A 14,481-nucleotide genomic window follows, 5' to 3' on the forward strand; every position below is an offset into this window, starting at 1 on the left:
GTGACCTAAATCGATGATATTGAAACACTTCAAACACCAGATGCATAAACAGGTGAAACAAGAAGACATACATTGATTTTCCCCATATACATTTTCATAGATCCATTAGCTATACATTCCAAGGAGCTCAAAAGCAAAAGGATAATTATCATCGATTCATCATCATCCTAAGATATAAAATGACTTTAAGATCAAACACCAGAAAGGGACACCTCAACCAGCCACGATAACTACAATATTTAGGAAGAACGTCTAATATTGTACGAAAATGGCACTACTTTCAGCTATCAGTTCTGAGTTATGACAATGAATTAACAAGACGGTGTTAAGAACATTAAATTAAAGGATCCAATGTAGCGGTGTCCAAGTTAGGTGTAGAAATTGAATGGGCAATTCCTCTAATATTTAAAACGCCTACAACTTCTTTTGCATGCACATGGCCAAGTAACATGATGGCAAAAGTGCACCAACTTAGAGGATTCCCAGCGATCAGAAAATGCGCTAGTGAGATTCTAACTCCGGCTGTATGAACATGTGATGTACGTTATAAGGTTCTTCAATCACTCGTAGCTCAGAGTATTGTCAAGACTTTATAAGTCGAGCTACCCAAAATGTGCATACCCTTCAACAGCAATTTGCAGATCAAGGTGATATACATATCAACTCTAGCATTTAAGCAGTAGCTGGAAAGCAGTTTTTTCATTTAACATTTGACACTGACAATTAAACACTAAATTTATCAAAGTGGTCCCTTTGAAGATGGAAGGCAAAAACAGTATTAATACTTTAACACGGCTGCTCTGTCACAATAGATAAGATGATCAACATCTAGACCAAGAGTTCCAATGCAAGGCAATTCACAGTCATGCATGCTATGGGTGGGAGATTCTTATTCTATTTTCAGTATTGAACATATGTTTATCCACTACCATTGCACATCACATGTAATTATTGAGTAACAAAATATTATGTGCACTCACATGGTATTAATAATGAAGTGAATCATAAAATATAGGTGTAACACTATAATACCCTCCCAAATTAAAGCATAATAAATATAAATTGGCACTGACAAAAAGTTGGCTGAGAAAATGCATTCGGCCATAAACTAGTTATTTATTTTATGATCTAGGAATTTTAGTTCATGGAATCCTGACGGCGGGATGACAATACCCTCCCACCAGCCATACGTACCAGCCGGCTGCAGTGAGAGTGGAGGTGGAGGTGGGGGCTTTTTGTGAAGCACGGAGCAAGATATTAAAACTCGTGGCATTTAAACACGGTAAAAAAAGTACCACTTACTTGGTAGTCTTCTAATATTCTAATCCCATGACATACCAAAATCGGTGTGCTAAAACATTCATTTCAGCAACAAACCGACACTTCAATACTACAACTACTGATCATTAGCCAAAAGATGCTAGCACCTTTACAAAAGAACAAACATATACAAAACATATCACCTACAGCTGCAACTTTCTTCACCAGTCAACCAATTTTTGGCAGACCTGTATGGAACGAGCTTCCTCGTTCTTGAATTTCACAAAATAGAAGAAACTTTACCTTCAAAATCATTCTTTACAGTCTTGATGCTATCTATCGTTTCCCTCAGCCTAACCTGCAGGAAAGCAATCTCTTCTTCCTCTCTTTCTTTTGCAGACTCGGCTTGTGAGCGCTTTCTCTGCAACTTCATTATATGCTCGTTGATCTCCTCAATGTCTCTTTCAAGCCTATCCTTTGTGTCACTGTGACCTGTGATCTGGCCATTTATAGTTTCTGTGTCGTTTGCAAGCTTCTCTTGCTTGCACTTGATAGCAAGCAGCTCATTTATACAATCCTGAATGGGCCCGACTTCAAACCCCTGTTTTTCCAAATCTGAGAGTGTGTCCAATATATCATCCATGATGCTTACAGGATCAGTTAGCTGCAATTTGGAGGCTCTTTCGACTATGCTGGAAAACGTGACCATATAGCCTATAGCCAAGCCTTCTCGTGAACTTTCTCTGAAATTTTCCAAGGGCTGGAAATGTGGCTTCTGTGGCAGCCTCTGGAAAACTTGAAAGGATTCAATTGTCTTCCAAAGAATTGTGTTTTTCTCAAAAGGCAACTTTTCTGGCTCGCTTAGCACTAGGGCAACCTTATCTACTGAAGCAGCATCGGGTGTTGTTCTGTTTTCTGGGTGCTTCTCATTATGCTCACGAACCATCTCCCCCACAGAATGTTGAGGTTGACTTGATATCATTGAGATTTTATCAACCCTGGGAGTTGTTGCCTGTGCTTCATTTTCTGGCCGCTTCTCTATATCCTCACCTAGCACAACAGCTACATTGTTTTCCATACTTTGGGGAGGTTGATAAGGTATCACGGGACCTTTATCAACTGTAACAGAAGCTTTTGCTTCATCTTCTGACAGATTCTCACTGTTCAGATCGAACAAAACAACAGAAGTCTCTTCCGCAGAAGGCATGCTTTGTCTTCCACTTTCTGATTGCTTTTGAGTGCCTTCATCAAGAACATTACCAGTGATGTTGCTCTCAGAAGGCAAGCCTGTATCTACCAAACTAGAAGATTGTATTTCACTTTGTGGCTGCATCTCACTAGCCTCAACGTGCCCGACCCGGCCGCCTTGGGTGTTACCATTCTCAGTGTACGGTACCATCACTGTATCCACAAGAAGCAATCCTGATTAGAGTAGCATCAGTCAGAATGAAAAAGCAAGAAATCGCACTAGTAGACATGTAAGTTTACCTGAGCCATCAATTACAGATGACATGTGCATCTCGTCAATCCATTTCGAAAGTGGTTCATTATCAAACTGATTGCTGGGTTGAGGTTCAATAACTTTCTCTACATCCAACGTGAGGTGAGGTTCAATAAATTTCTCTAGATTCACTGTGGGGTTAACCACCACCACTTTACCTCCAGAAATACCAACAGAATCTATACAGTTATCCTCACAATTTATCAATAGGCTGCTAAAAGTACATGAAATGAAAGGAAAGGAATGGAAAGGAAAAGAAACAATAGATATAGGCATCATCCTATCCTCTGAATCTTGAGATATAAACAAAATATCTTTATGCAACAGTTATCTAACAAAGCCAGAGGTCAAGTTTTAACCCCATGAAAGTATCTCACCTCGAACTTTGACTGCAACTCTACCACCAGCAGTAATCTGCATCTGTCCTCTCTTGAATGAACGATTCTCTTCCAGCCTGACTGGCTCTTTTACACCAGCCACCTCATGCTCGCTATCCAGTATTCGTTTTGGCATTCTCACTTTTCTTTTCCCAGGACCAGACTGACCATTAGCTGTTGTTTCCTGGTTTGGCATCGTCATCTCCTGATTCAATATTGATGCCTCCATCCCTATCACCACAACATCATGAAGTTCCTGTGAACCATCATCTAGTCTGTTCAAATTGATACCACCTAAACTCTGACCTCCATGTTCAGCACTTCCTACAACAAGAAATCATTCTTTAATTCATGCATAGAAGCAAAGAAAACGAAACATTTCTTTTTCTCCAGGGGAGAATATGAAGCGTTCCATACCTGCGACCACAGTCCCTGTGCTTTCAAGCACAAATTTTCTTATTTGCCTCACTCTCTTTCTCTTCTCATTGATTTCTCCAATTCCTAATTGCTTTCCATCCTACAAATGGAAGAGATATAGTGGTAAGCAGAATGAATGGCATCATACTGTATATTCTATCTTTTCTCTTCTAATTCATGAATCCCCCACTCAGCAGCATGCCCATGGGAGGGGTACGGGGTATAGGATCTCCCGATCTCCCCATAGTATACATTAAACATCCATTTCATAAAGACCTTAGACCAACCGAGTGCAAGGAAGTCCTAAATGTATCATACATCCATCCCTATTGCTAAATTCCATATACGGTTGGTTGAAGTGAAAAAATTATCACACGAGTGTGTACCTTTGGAATATTAAGACAATGAACGAGTTCTTAGATTTTCATAAGCAATTTGTCAATACTTTAAGTTGCAGCTAAGTTAGTTGTATAATCAAAGGTTACCAAATCACACACATTATAGAAGAAAAGCTATCATCAGTACCAAACAAATGAACAAACATACTTCTTAACAATAAACAAAAATCAACCAACACATCAAATAATATGTAAAGTTATTGAATTATTCATATTCGTCCCCTACCGTGATTTTTCCAGTCGTGAAATCAAAGACTGGATGTCTCTGATCATCCAAACTAATAAAAGTCTCATTGCTGGAAGGTCGACTCCTATTACTTTCTGGTTTTCCTGAGCTCCGCATTTCAGCACATGGCAAACCTATGACTATAGGAAGTTCAGTTTCACGTCTTGCATGCTCGTTTTGAGCACCTTCTTTAGTGTTTCCAGCTGTGTCTAGTTCCTTCTCTGCAAGGTCTCCCAGCTTTGCTAATTGAACAAAAGGACTGGTGGCAACTTCTGAGAAAAATGGGCGTAAAAGAATTTATACCTCCACAACCAAGTTGTAGGATTTCAACTGGCAATATTTGTGCAGCGCTCTTCCCCAAGATGGTGGATGTGGATTTAATGTTTTCACTGGCATTATGCGGTGTACATCCATTCCTTTGCTTTCTTTGCTGCATGATTTAAGGGTAACATATCGAAACTTAAAAACCAATAACTTGCAGCACATCAAATCACAGAAGCGAGACGAACACAATCATATTTTCACAATACATTCCTGATCCAGCAGTTCTTATGGTTTGAACTAGGTCAGAGTAGAAGTTTCATAAAGTACTACTAACACATCTGTACTAAGTATCTGATAAGTCTAACAGAAGAGAAAATGCAACAAGAATTCAAATTGTGTATTGGAACTCAATAATATGTGGGCCTACAAAGGTCAAAGAACAGTTGTCAACCAAATTTATGATGCTTAGAAGTATGTCCAGCCCATATAAGATAAAATACATTCAAGGTGTGCACAAAATCTGTTAGTTCTAGTCTTGTTTTTCATATAGTCAGAAAGAACATTGCTGTAAATTGCCATAAACATTTGGTAAACTGTCTCTTGCCACAACAGCCAGTCACATTGACCTAATAAGAAAACATTAATGTCTATGCTAATGGGTATTAACCTCAATAAAGAACGTGTTTTCACCAATTCATCATTCACAAATTATGAACTCGGTGACCATGGATAGCAAGTAGTAGTATATCAATTACCAAAGAGAAACAATATGCAATATACAAGGGCACGTATGACTTACAACATTTTCTTCCCATAGATGATCAGAGAAAGATTGATCCAATGTAGTTTGCGCTAGAGATATTTCCATATTATTTAAAGATTCCGGGATTTCAGGACCGCATAAAATTTCTATTTTTGATCCATCACACCCATCCTTTTTATTTGCTACCACTACATTCCCTTCCCTGAGCTTTTTAAGAGGATGAGAAACAGAACCCCCAGAATCAGATACATATGCTCTCCTTTTTGTCAAAGGTACAGTTACACGGGACAATTTCTGATTCTCAAGAATAAACTGCTCATATTTATCATTTCTTGATATTGATGATGAGTGTGTTTTGCCACAGGAATCCTCTTCATTCACTGAGTTGCTCAGAGGAGCAGCTGCCACAGAGGCACTAGAGTTATCAGGTGTTATACATTGACATACATCATCGTCTAAGGATGGGACTGAGGGTTCCTGATACAGTTTCCAAGAAAACAGACTTAAACTTCTTACAAATAATAGTACTCCATATTACAAAAGTAGGTACCAAGTTTCTGATATCAAAACAATGCACATAATAATGAAAGAACAAAGCCCATCTACAAGATGCTCGCAATACTGTCCACATAATAAACACTTTATAAAAATCAATTAACAAGATTCTAAGAAACTCAGTATTAATACTCAATTACCTTTTAACTAGACAAACACAGTATGACAGTATCCCATTTGTATATGACTGTGGTACTAAAAATCATACAAGAATGTTTTACACATAGAAATACAAGAGGCAAAATAGTTTTAACTTTGCAGATAGAGAGCATCAACACCTAAAGGTTGATAGTATTAGTAACCAGAAGTGCTACTATGCCATGTGTCACATGCACAACAAAGACAGAAAAGTGGCAGTCTTGTCTCCTTTCTCAGACAAGAGTATTAGTTGCTAATGACATCAAACAGATAAAGTAACTTTAAAACTATAAAAAATGAAAGAGCATTTTCAAGGGAGTAGACAAAACCTGGGAAGAAGTGAACCATTTGTCATCCTTCCATTCCATATGAAGTCTTAATTCTGACTGATTGAATTCCTTATCGCAATTCATTTGCTTAAAGAACACAAGGTATCTACTGTTCTCAAGCTCTTTTGTAATTGTCCCACTCCACCAGCCAAAGTCAAAGAATGCATCCACTTTTTCCAATAAAACTAATTTTTTATCTTTGAGAAGTGGAGGGCAAGGCCTGATGTGCAAAGAATCAACTCTGGCTTTAGCTGAACTGTGGTTATCTGAGTTTACACTATTGCACTCCACCAAAAATGTCAGATTCCCCAGGTCTTCAAGAATTGTGGCTGGATACCAAACATCCTGTAATTCTTCTCTGGCAAATGACACTTCCACCTTTCTTCCGACATCAAACATCAATCCTGCTATATTCTTCGCACAATTACAAGACCGGAAAAGGAAGCAGAACATCAGTAAACAATAGCAGCAAACATGGCCTTAAAATCAATTATCACCTAACTTGACTGAAATCAATGAACATCAAAGATGAATTGTTGCTGATTTAGCACAGTTTGCAACGTGAAACATATAATCACCGAAAGTAACCAAGATAGAACAGAGCAAATTACTTGAAAACTGCAGATGTACATGCAGCCACAAAATCGGAAACCAAATTGACATGCAATTGAGCAGAAAACGGAAATTGAAGTGAAAATTGACATGCAATTTTTGAACAAACATGTTTCTGAGGACGGAGCCAGCTCCCGTTCACCCAATCGGAGTGCAGCCTCAACTCTCCAAGCCCAAACTCGAGCTCATCGGGGGGGTTGGGAAATGTGACGACGTATCTCTCGTCTCGGGCGACCACGCCGGTGACAACGCCCGTCCACCAGCCGTCCTTGTAGAAGGCGTCGACGACGTCGTCTAGATCGAAACCCTTGAGGGGTGGTTGTTGGAGCGGCGGGGCGGGCCTTACGGAGGAGGCGTCGACGTACTCCCTCAGCCGATCCAAGCCGTCCTCGTGCGCCAGCAGGTCGTGATACTCCACGTACAGCTTCCTCGACTTCTTCTTATTCGGAGAATTGGGCGGCGAGAGGACGGTGGCGGAGAAGTATACTCCCCTGAAATCCTCCTCGTCGGTCTTCACCTCGACCACGGAGCCTATAGGGAAGCAGTGGTGTCGGCGGCGGCGGTGGCCGTGGGGAGTAATTTGTTGGAATTGGAATAGAGGGTGCGGTGCATCATCGGCCATTGTTAAGATGTGCGAATTTGTGGCCACAGTTTCCCATTTTCGGAACGTTTTGGATACACTAAAATGTTTCTACGCTTTTAATTTTCTTTATTTTATATATATACGCCTCCTATCAAACTAAATTAAAAAATATATATATATATAGAGTGCTCAAATCGCTTCGATAAAAACGACAATGGCATCCATGGCGACGACGGCGACGGCGAGGTCAACCTTCACAGCCGGAGCTATAATCTCGTCTTTCAGATCTTCGAAGGTCGAATCCATCGGATTTCAGTTAATCAAACCGCTCAATATCAGGCGGTTGAAACAAAATCATCGGAGAGTTTATGTTGTGAAAGCATCGGCCTCTGGACTATACTCCGCCGAGAATCTCGAGCTAACTGTGGAAAACGTAGACAAGGTTCTCGACAACGTCCGGCCGTACTTGATCACCGACGGCGGGAACGTCGATGTCGTGTCGGTTGATAACGGCGTCGTCTCTCTCAAGCTCCAGGGTAACCCTAATTTCCCTTTGAATAACTGTTATTGGTCTCACTCAGTATGCATATAAAACTGATGAATATTGGGAAGTACTTACAATATTACGTAGTAAATTGATTGATTCATTTGGTTAAATTGGGATTATTAAGGATTCAATTCGATTTATTTTAGTACTTGTTTTTTTCTGATTGGACAAACCTCCACGCCACTAAATATCATTCAAGGAATTGCCTTCCTTGATAAAGAGAAATGTGTAGAAATGATCTTGTTATAGATGCTACAGTAGTGAATTTAAGTACCATATAACTTGTGCATATTACACGCATTTGTGTGTGATTTTGTGCAACGAAGTACTGCATGCCTAGTTGAAACTGCTAGGTGTGGTTTCTCCAGCAAATATGAACTGTCTCTGTATATGCATTTGTGCTCTCGTCTAATATAGGAGCTTGTGAAAGCTGCCCTAGTTCAACCACAACAATGAAAATGGGAATTGAAAGAGTTCTTAAGGAGAAATTTGGGGATGATATCAAAGATATACGTCAAGTATACGACGAGCAGATCACTGAAACTACAGTTGAGGTGAGGTCATGCTATGCATCTATAATCTTGCACTGAAGTGTATGCATGAGCTGTAATGTCATATGCATGATCACATCTGCAGGCAGTGAACAATCATCTAGAGATATTAAGACCAGCCATCAAAAACTACGGTGGGAGTGTGCAAGTGTTGTCTGTCAAAGGCGGGAACTGCACTGTGAGGTATGTCGGGCCTGACTCTATTGGTTCAGGGGTAAAAGCAGCCATCAAGGAGAGGTTCCCTGACATTGCCAATGTCGAACTCACCAACTAGTGTGAATTTAGAGAATGGATGTTTTGTACATTTTGCTCGATTCAAATTGTGGTTCAATGTACAAAAGGAACAATAAGTCTGATTTACTTTTATCAGTTTGTCTCACTAGCCAACTTACAACCAATAAACAACAAGCGAAATAGCAAAAACAACCCAAGTCTTATCAATACCAATTTATCATTCGGGAAATGGGTGTATAACGGATGAGTACTATTTACATTGTTACTATAAACTTGGTCAAATACTGGCGAAGATCACCACAATCATTGAAGTAACATTTTCTAACCAAAGATCACCTCATCTCGCCTCCGTCTACGCGGTAAGGTAATACTGGCTCAGAGCTTTGGCTTCTTGGTTCAAGAATTCTCACATCTTCTCACTCTGGGGGAGTCAGGGTAGAATGTCAAATTACAACCTATCAGAAGCTCATACATATATCTCCTCAGAGGAAGTCTACTGGTGTTGTCTGCAAATAAGCCATTAATGGAAAGTGCTTCAGGGACTATATATATACATTCACATGTATATATTTATAAATCGGAAGCATTATACTTTCGTGGTCTTTTGGACTGGGCTGGGGAAGATGGAGCATCCGATGATCGTCCCGGACCCTTCACAAAACCACCAAAATAATTGCAATGACGTGCTTTAGTCGATGAGTACATATTAATCAATAAAAATATGATTACAGTTTGGTAACATGCATCAATAAAATAACATGGTAAAATTGGAGCATACCTTGCGCTTCTGCTCCCTTTTAACGAATCTTTCCCCTAAAAACCATGTGGAATAATTAAATGTTAAAAAATAAGATGATAGCATGCAAGTGATCAGATACGGGTAGGCAATAACTAACTAGAGCAAAGTTCAAAATCATGCTTAAAAGGTCGTTAGAAATAGTATTACCACCAATCTGCAATGATTCAGGTGTGAATGTTCGATCAAGATCTGCAGCTCGCTGTGATTGCTGGTGCAAGAAATGCCATTTTATACATCAAGGGAGCAGGATATAGGGGACAAAATAGAAGCTTTGTTTAGTATACCACATTGCATACCTTTGGAGGTGTACCAGGAGTTTCAGTATATGAACTGTCACGAAATGATGAACCTTCAGCTTCCTTGTATTGCAGCTAAAATTGATGGTCAAAATCAGAAGATATGGACAAATCAAAAATATTTGAGGCCTAACATAATAATACTCATTTCAATGTAATCAAGAAAAATGTTGTGCTTAGACAATTCGTGATGGCAATAGGGAATATTTAAAGAAAAAGAAATTTGATCTTTTTAACGATCATTGAATATTTCATGCGGTTGATGGTTATTTAGATTGAGAAGCCCATATTAGGATACACAAAAAGAAAGCAAATAGCTAAAAGAATGAGCAACCATAAGTGACAACTATCACTCAAGAAATGATTTATTAAGTTCTCAGAAATACTAACAATTAGCTTTTTCTGCTACCCAAAACATGTAACCCCGACAGATTACAAAACAATGAATGAAACAGATATATCATAAGTCATGGTTACAATGACCAAGACAATTGACACAGGTCTAGCCCAGCTGACTTAAATTTCAAATGTAAAAGGTGATCTAACAGAGCACAGTAGAAACCTGTTTCTGAAGATTCAATAGAGTCAATATCTCCTTTCTTAGTTCAAGATGCTCAGCACACACAGCCTTCGTGGGGACTTTTGGTTTCAAGTTCACCTGTCAAAAACATGAGCAGCTATGTCAACCATTCATAAGAATTATTACCGTTTTATATTAATGTTTAGAGTGCTCATACAATCCCATTACAAATTTCAGAAATTAATTAGCCACCCAATTTTCAAGTCAATATAATTGTACTGTATTTAATAGAAAATTGCAGTATAAGCCTGGTGTGGATTGACCATCACAGGGCTATATGAGAGGGCCGATAAAAAGTGGCGACATTTGCTGAATTAGCGATCATGAATTATGATGGAGTTGGAGTCGAAGAGATGGAGTTGAAGATAGATCTGTCAGAGTTTGTGTAGGAATAGAATCTTGATAGTTATTTTCGTATTTATTTAGTTATTTATTTATTCTTGATAGTTATTAATCATTATCGAAGTAGGATTAGGAGTTTCAATTTGAATAACCCTGAGCAGTTCTTTATTCATTTCAAATATTCAAAAGTGACTGAGTCATTCTGTCGGGCAGTTCGTGTACATAGTTTATGCTAGGTTATTTGTGAATATATTCTGTCTTCTGTGTGCAGATTATGTCTTTAGCATTCGGTCAAGCAGTAGGGTATGTGATCTTCTAACCTAACAATTGGTGCAGTGAGCATGGATTCGGGTTAACTTAAGGAAAGGGGCTTCCCAAAGATGTGACCAAAGTGGTGCAACCAAAAATGTGGGGCCAGAGGGCAGAAAATGGATGGTGGGCCTTGTATTTGGGTTTGCCAAGGCGTGTGCCATCCGTGGATGTCTGGTTAAAAGGGGGGGTGGATTGCTACGAATTTCACATCAGTTCCTCATAAAAGTGTGGAATAGCATATAAGTGGGAATCAACCATTTACTTTTGGGTTAAGTTAGAACTCACTATATTATATTTATATGTTAATCAATGCTAATCTCTTGCATGCATTTTTTCTTTGATAACTTTTCCTTCTAGTTCCTATTTCGGTGAGGAGAAATGGAGAATGAAGATCTTTATTCAATGAGAAGATGAGAAAGAGAAGAAAAATCCAAACTACCAAAATTTCTTTCTTTTCTGGAGGGAGGGGTAAGGAGCAGGAAACAAACCCCAAGATCTTGTAAGGTCTGCTCTACCCTCTTGATGGTCCGGAGTCCTGCTGACGAACTTACAGCTTGCACCATTTGATCAAGTGCATATGTCCGCAAATATACACGTAGCTGCATATTTTCACAAATGGATTAGTGACAGCAAAGTTATCATCGAAGCATAACATTTGCAAATTAGATACAGAGGTAAACCTGGGAAATAAGAAAGCAAGAGATAGCCTTGAACTTATAACACCACATCAAAATATGTCCCAAACAGGAATTAAGATGCAATTTAGTATATGAGGAACTTTGTATCAGGACTTACCATGCGGAGAGAAGCCACAGCTGTAGCAGTTTCTGACACTGGATTTGCTGACAGAAACTGAGGGTTTGTGCAAGGAGCTGTGGTATCAGCAGTCATGTCATCTTTGTCAGCATTAACTGGTCCACTCTCTGACAAGGCAGGCACCGGTGGCTCCTGAGAAGCCTAAAACCAAACAACAAGACCAAAAGATGATACCCATTCAGTGACTGTGGGGGGGGGACTTAGCAAATAAACATAGGCCATATGCACAAGATAATCTTCTACATGCGCTCCCATAAAGTTAGATATAATAGAATAAATGAAGAGCGTGCATTTCCAGGAAGTATGTGAAATTTTGCAGACCTTTATAGCTTTCCGAGCCTCAGTTATTCTTTTGGCATGAGCAATAACCTGAAAAGTATAAGTTGGGGGGATATGATAACATGAAAACAAAAAAAAAAGATGAAAATTATCTCAAACATTATCTGTTAGCATGGACAGAAGGTCAAGTTGAACTGCTCAGACCTCAACATCCTTTCGCTCTTGCTGCTTTGTATGAGATAGCAGTAAACTCAATGCACGCTTGCGCTCAGTATCTTGAGAAACATTGTAAGGTTCCTTCATAATTGGAGACCGTTCAGATGGTGAGGAGAATGAGTCATATTTCTAATCAAATTTAAGAATGGGACACTCCCCTACTGTAAAGACCAATCTCCAGGCAAGCAACAAAATAACACGATTGAAGAATGCAATATTACTATATTAGATTATTTTATCAAACCTTAAGAAGGGGATGTCCAGAGACTTCACCAGGAGATGAGGCTCTAGCAGTCAAGATTGCACGAGATACTACCCATAAACAGAAAACAAGAATCAATGAATAACATAAATCTTAAATTAACAAAAACAAATATAACATTCTTAACCATGACATGTCAAATTCACACAACAGTCCGAGCAACAACGAAGTCGTGAATGAGATAAACATATTCATACCACTATAATAACGATCTTTAAGTTCCTCCACAGTTTTTGAGGATGGGAACCTATCTGCTATCACGACGAAGCGGAGATCAAACCGCTCACATAGGTCAAACAGTTGATCTGTCTCTTCCTTTGTCCATGTCTAAAGGAAGGAAAATAAAATATGAGCCTGAGCACTCGCCGCATGGGAAATCAACTGAGATAAGCTAGAAAAGTGTGTACAACTGCGAGGTGGTTCGGAGTTATTAATAGGATTTCAATACTAAAATAATACCACTCTATCTGGCATATTCTGTGGAGATTTAATTTTTTTGTGGAACACATCATTGATTTGCTTCTACAAGCAATGCATGGACTAAACTCCAAGTACAACTAAAAATCATCACCGTGTGATTTTAATGCGACAAAGAGCAAAAAGTTAAGCAACAGCCCACGGCATCTACAGTTCCGCATGATTCTTGACCAAAAACCATCTCCTTCAATTATCGAAGCAGCAACTGAAAGCTATTTGAAATAATAAACTTTTATCCTATGGTGGCGCTAAACTACCTAAACATACTTATTATAGTTTGTTCCCAAACTAAGGGGACCAATATAAAGTCTGCAAAAAGAATCAAGTTCTTTACTCGATAAGTATTATAAAAGGAAGACTAACTACTGAAAACTGAACTCCTGAGTCCTGATTACTCACATTATCAGTCAAATGTTTCTCATACTCTTCGTCAGTGTACTTGATCACATCAACAGACTGCATTAGATAAAAAAAATGTTACCTATGCATCTACAAAAATCTACGAGAAATAAGACTAATCATAAGAATCACAAGTATTCTCAGATATACACGAAAGAATTATATAGCTTACTTTGTTATATTTGGCAAATGAATAATCACCGGTTGGCGGAACATTATTTACCACTCGAACCTACAAATACAAAAACCGAAGTACTTGAAAATCTTACATTAGCACAAACAGATTCGTTACTGACTGAATACCCAAAAAACATACCCAATGGTAAAGCTGCAGATTATCTTTCCGAGCAGAATTTGAAAATGGGAGCCACTGCCAAGTAATCTGCATATACAATGCTATACTTTAAGTAGCTATCACTCACAAAAAAACTAACTATACAACCGAACCTTCTCATTTTCGGTCTGCACTTTTCGCCTCAAGTGATTAGCATCAATGGCGGGCATCAGAGGTGCCAACCCCCCTGTCAGAGCGTAAACCTACATCATATCAATCAACTTACTCAAACGCAATCAAGTAATTTCATGACAATTGGAGGAATTACAAAAATTAGGGTTCTTAAAACCTCGCGCGAAATGCCATCCGGTTTCCTCTGAGATTCTTTAGGAGGCTTCGACTTCTTCTCCTGCATAGACAATGTATTCTTCGGCAATCCTAATATATCCTTCGCGTCCATCGGTAAAACAACGGTCTTCCCCCCCTCTCCAAAAAAAATAAAAGAGCTTCTTACAGCAAAAACGGATTCCACGCCCAATAAGATTTTTTTAAAATGGTCTAAATCAGTGCCGTAATACTATCTGAACGTTTCATTGGCCAGTAAAGGGTGATTTTGAGGTCGAATTGTCTGAAATTTCGATAAAATTAGGGCTTCCTGGAAGAGGAAATGAGGC

General features: G+C 39.0%; 3 protein-coding genes across 14 annotated transcripts; 1 reads left to right on the plus strand and 2 right to left on the minus strand.

Annotated features, from left to right (window-relative positions):
* Positions 1 to 1,255: 1,255 nt before the first annotated feature.
* On the minus strand, positions 1,256 to 7,584 carry LOC125222108 (DUF724 domain-containing protein 7-like). Of its 8 annotated transcripts, XM_089062540.1 has the most exons (10): positions 6,935 to 7,584; positions 6,229 to 6,642; positions 5,243 to 5,683; positions 4,483 to 4,609; positions 4,180 to 4,400; positions 3,556 to 3,655; positions 3,445 to 3,462; positions 3,139 to 3,369; positions 2,749 to 2,847; positions 1,256 to 2,682 (listed from the first exon to the last, which is right to left on the minus strand). In XM_089062540.1, the coding sequence occupies exons 1-10, from the start codon at positions 7,460 to 7,462 to the stop codon at positions 1,541 to 1,543; spliced, it is 3,321 nt and encodes a 1,106-aa protein (XP_088918666.1). In that variant the 5' UTR covers positions 7,463 to 7,584; the 3' UTR covers positions 1,256 to 1,540. The 8 variants fall into 8 exon arrangements, with proteins under 8 accessions (XP_088918666.1, XP_088918664.1, XP_047980511.1 ...); XM_089062538.1 differs by having other exon boundaries at positions 3,139 to 3,462; XM_048124554.1 differs by having other exon boundaries at positions 3,139 to 3,462; positions 6,950 to 7,565.
* A 6-nt stretch (positions 7,585 to 7,590) lies between these two features.
* NFU1 (NFU domain protein 1) lies at positions 7,591 to 8,890 on the plus strand. Its single transcript, XM_048124563.2, has 3 exons — positions 7,591 to 7,959; positions 8,388 to 8,524; positions 8,607 to 8,890. The coding sequence occupies exons 1-3, from the start codon at positions 7,638 to 7,640 to the stop codon at positions 8,793 to 8,795; spliced, it is 648 nt and encodes a 215-aa protein (XP_047980520.1). The 5' UTR covers positions 7,591 to 7,637; the 3' UTR covers positions 8,796 to 8,890.
* A 45-nt stretch (positions 8,891 to 8,935) lies between these two features.
* On the minus strand, positions 8,936 to 14,481 carry LOC125222109 (myb-like transcription factor family protein). Of its 5 annotated transcripts, XM_048124560.2 has the most exons (17): positions 14,157 to 14,479; positions 13,981 to 14,070; positions 13,850 to 13,915; positions 13,706 to 13,765; positions 13,534 to 13,590; positions 12,855 to 12,984; positions 12,640 to 12,707; positions 12,384 to 12,476; positions 12,222 to 12,269; positions 11,880 to 12,041; positions 11,573 to 11,683; positions 10,413 to 10,508; positions 9,851 to 9,925; positions 9,702 to 9,762; positions 9,534 to 9,568; positions 9,348 to 9,406; positions 8,936 to 9,261 (listed from the first exon to the last, which is right to left on the minus strand). In XM_048124560.2, the coding sequence occupies exons 1-17, from the start codon at positions 14,265 to 14,267 to the stop codon at positions 9,249 to 9,251; spliced, it is 1,335 nt and encodes a 444-aa protein (XP_047980517.1). In that variant the 5' UTR covers positions 14,268 to 14,479; the 3' UTR covers positions 8,936 to 9,248. The 5 variants fall into 5 exon arrangements, 4 of the variants coding, with proteins under 4 accessions (XP_047980517.1, XP_088918669.1, XP_047980516.1 ...); XM_089062543.1 differs by having other exon boundaries at positions 8,936 to 9,406; positions 13,981 to 14,054; positions 14,157 to 14,480; XM_048124559.2 differs by having other exon boundaries at positions 8,936 to 9,406.

The sequence above is a fragment of the Salvia hispanica genome, chromosome 1, assembly GCF_029641045.1.
Source record: "Salvia hispanica isolate PSC_SH4W2 chromosome 1, Shi_PSC_v1, whole genome shotgun sequence".
In the NCBI taxonomy this organism is placed as follows: Eukaryota; Viridiplantae; Streptophyta; class Magnoliopsida; order Lamiales; family Lamiaceae; genus Salvia; species Salvia hispanica.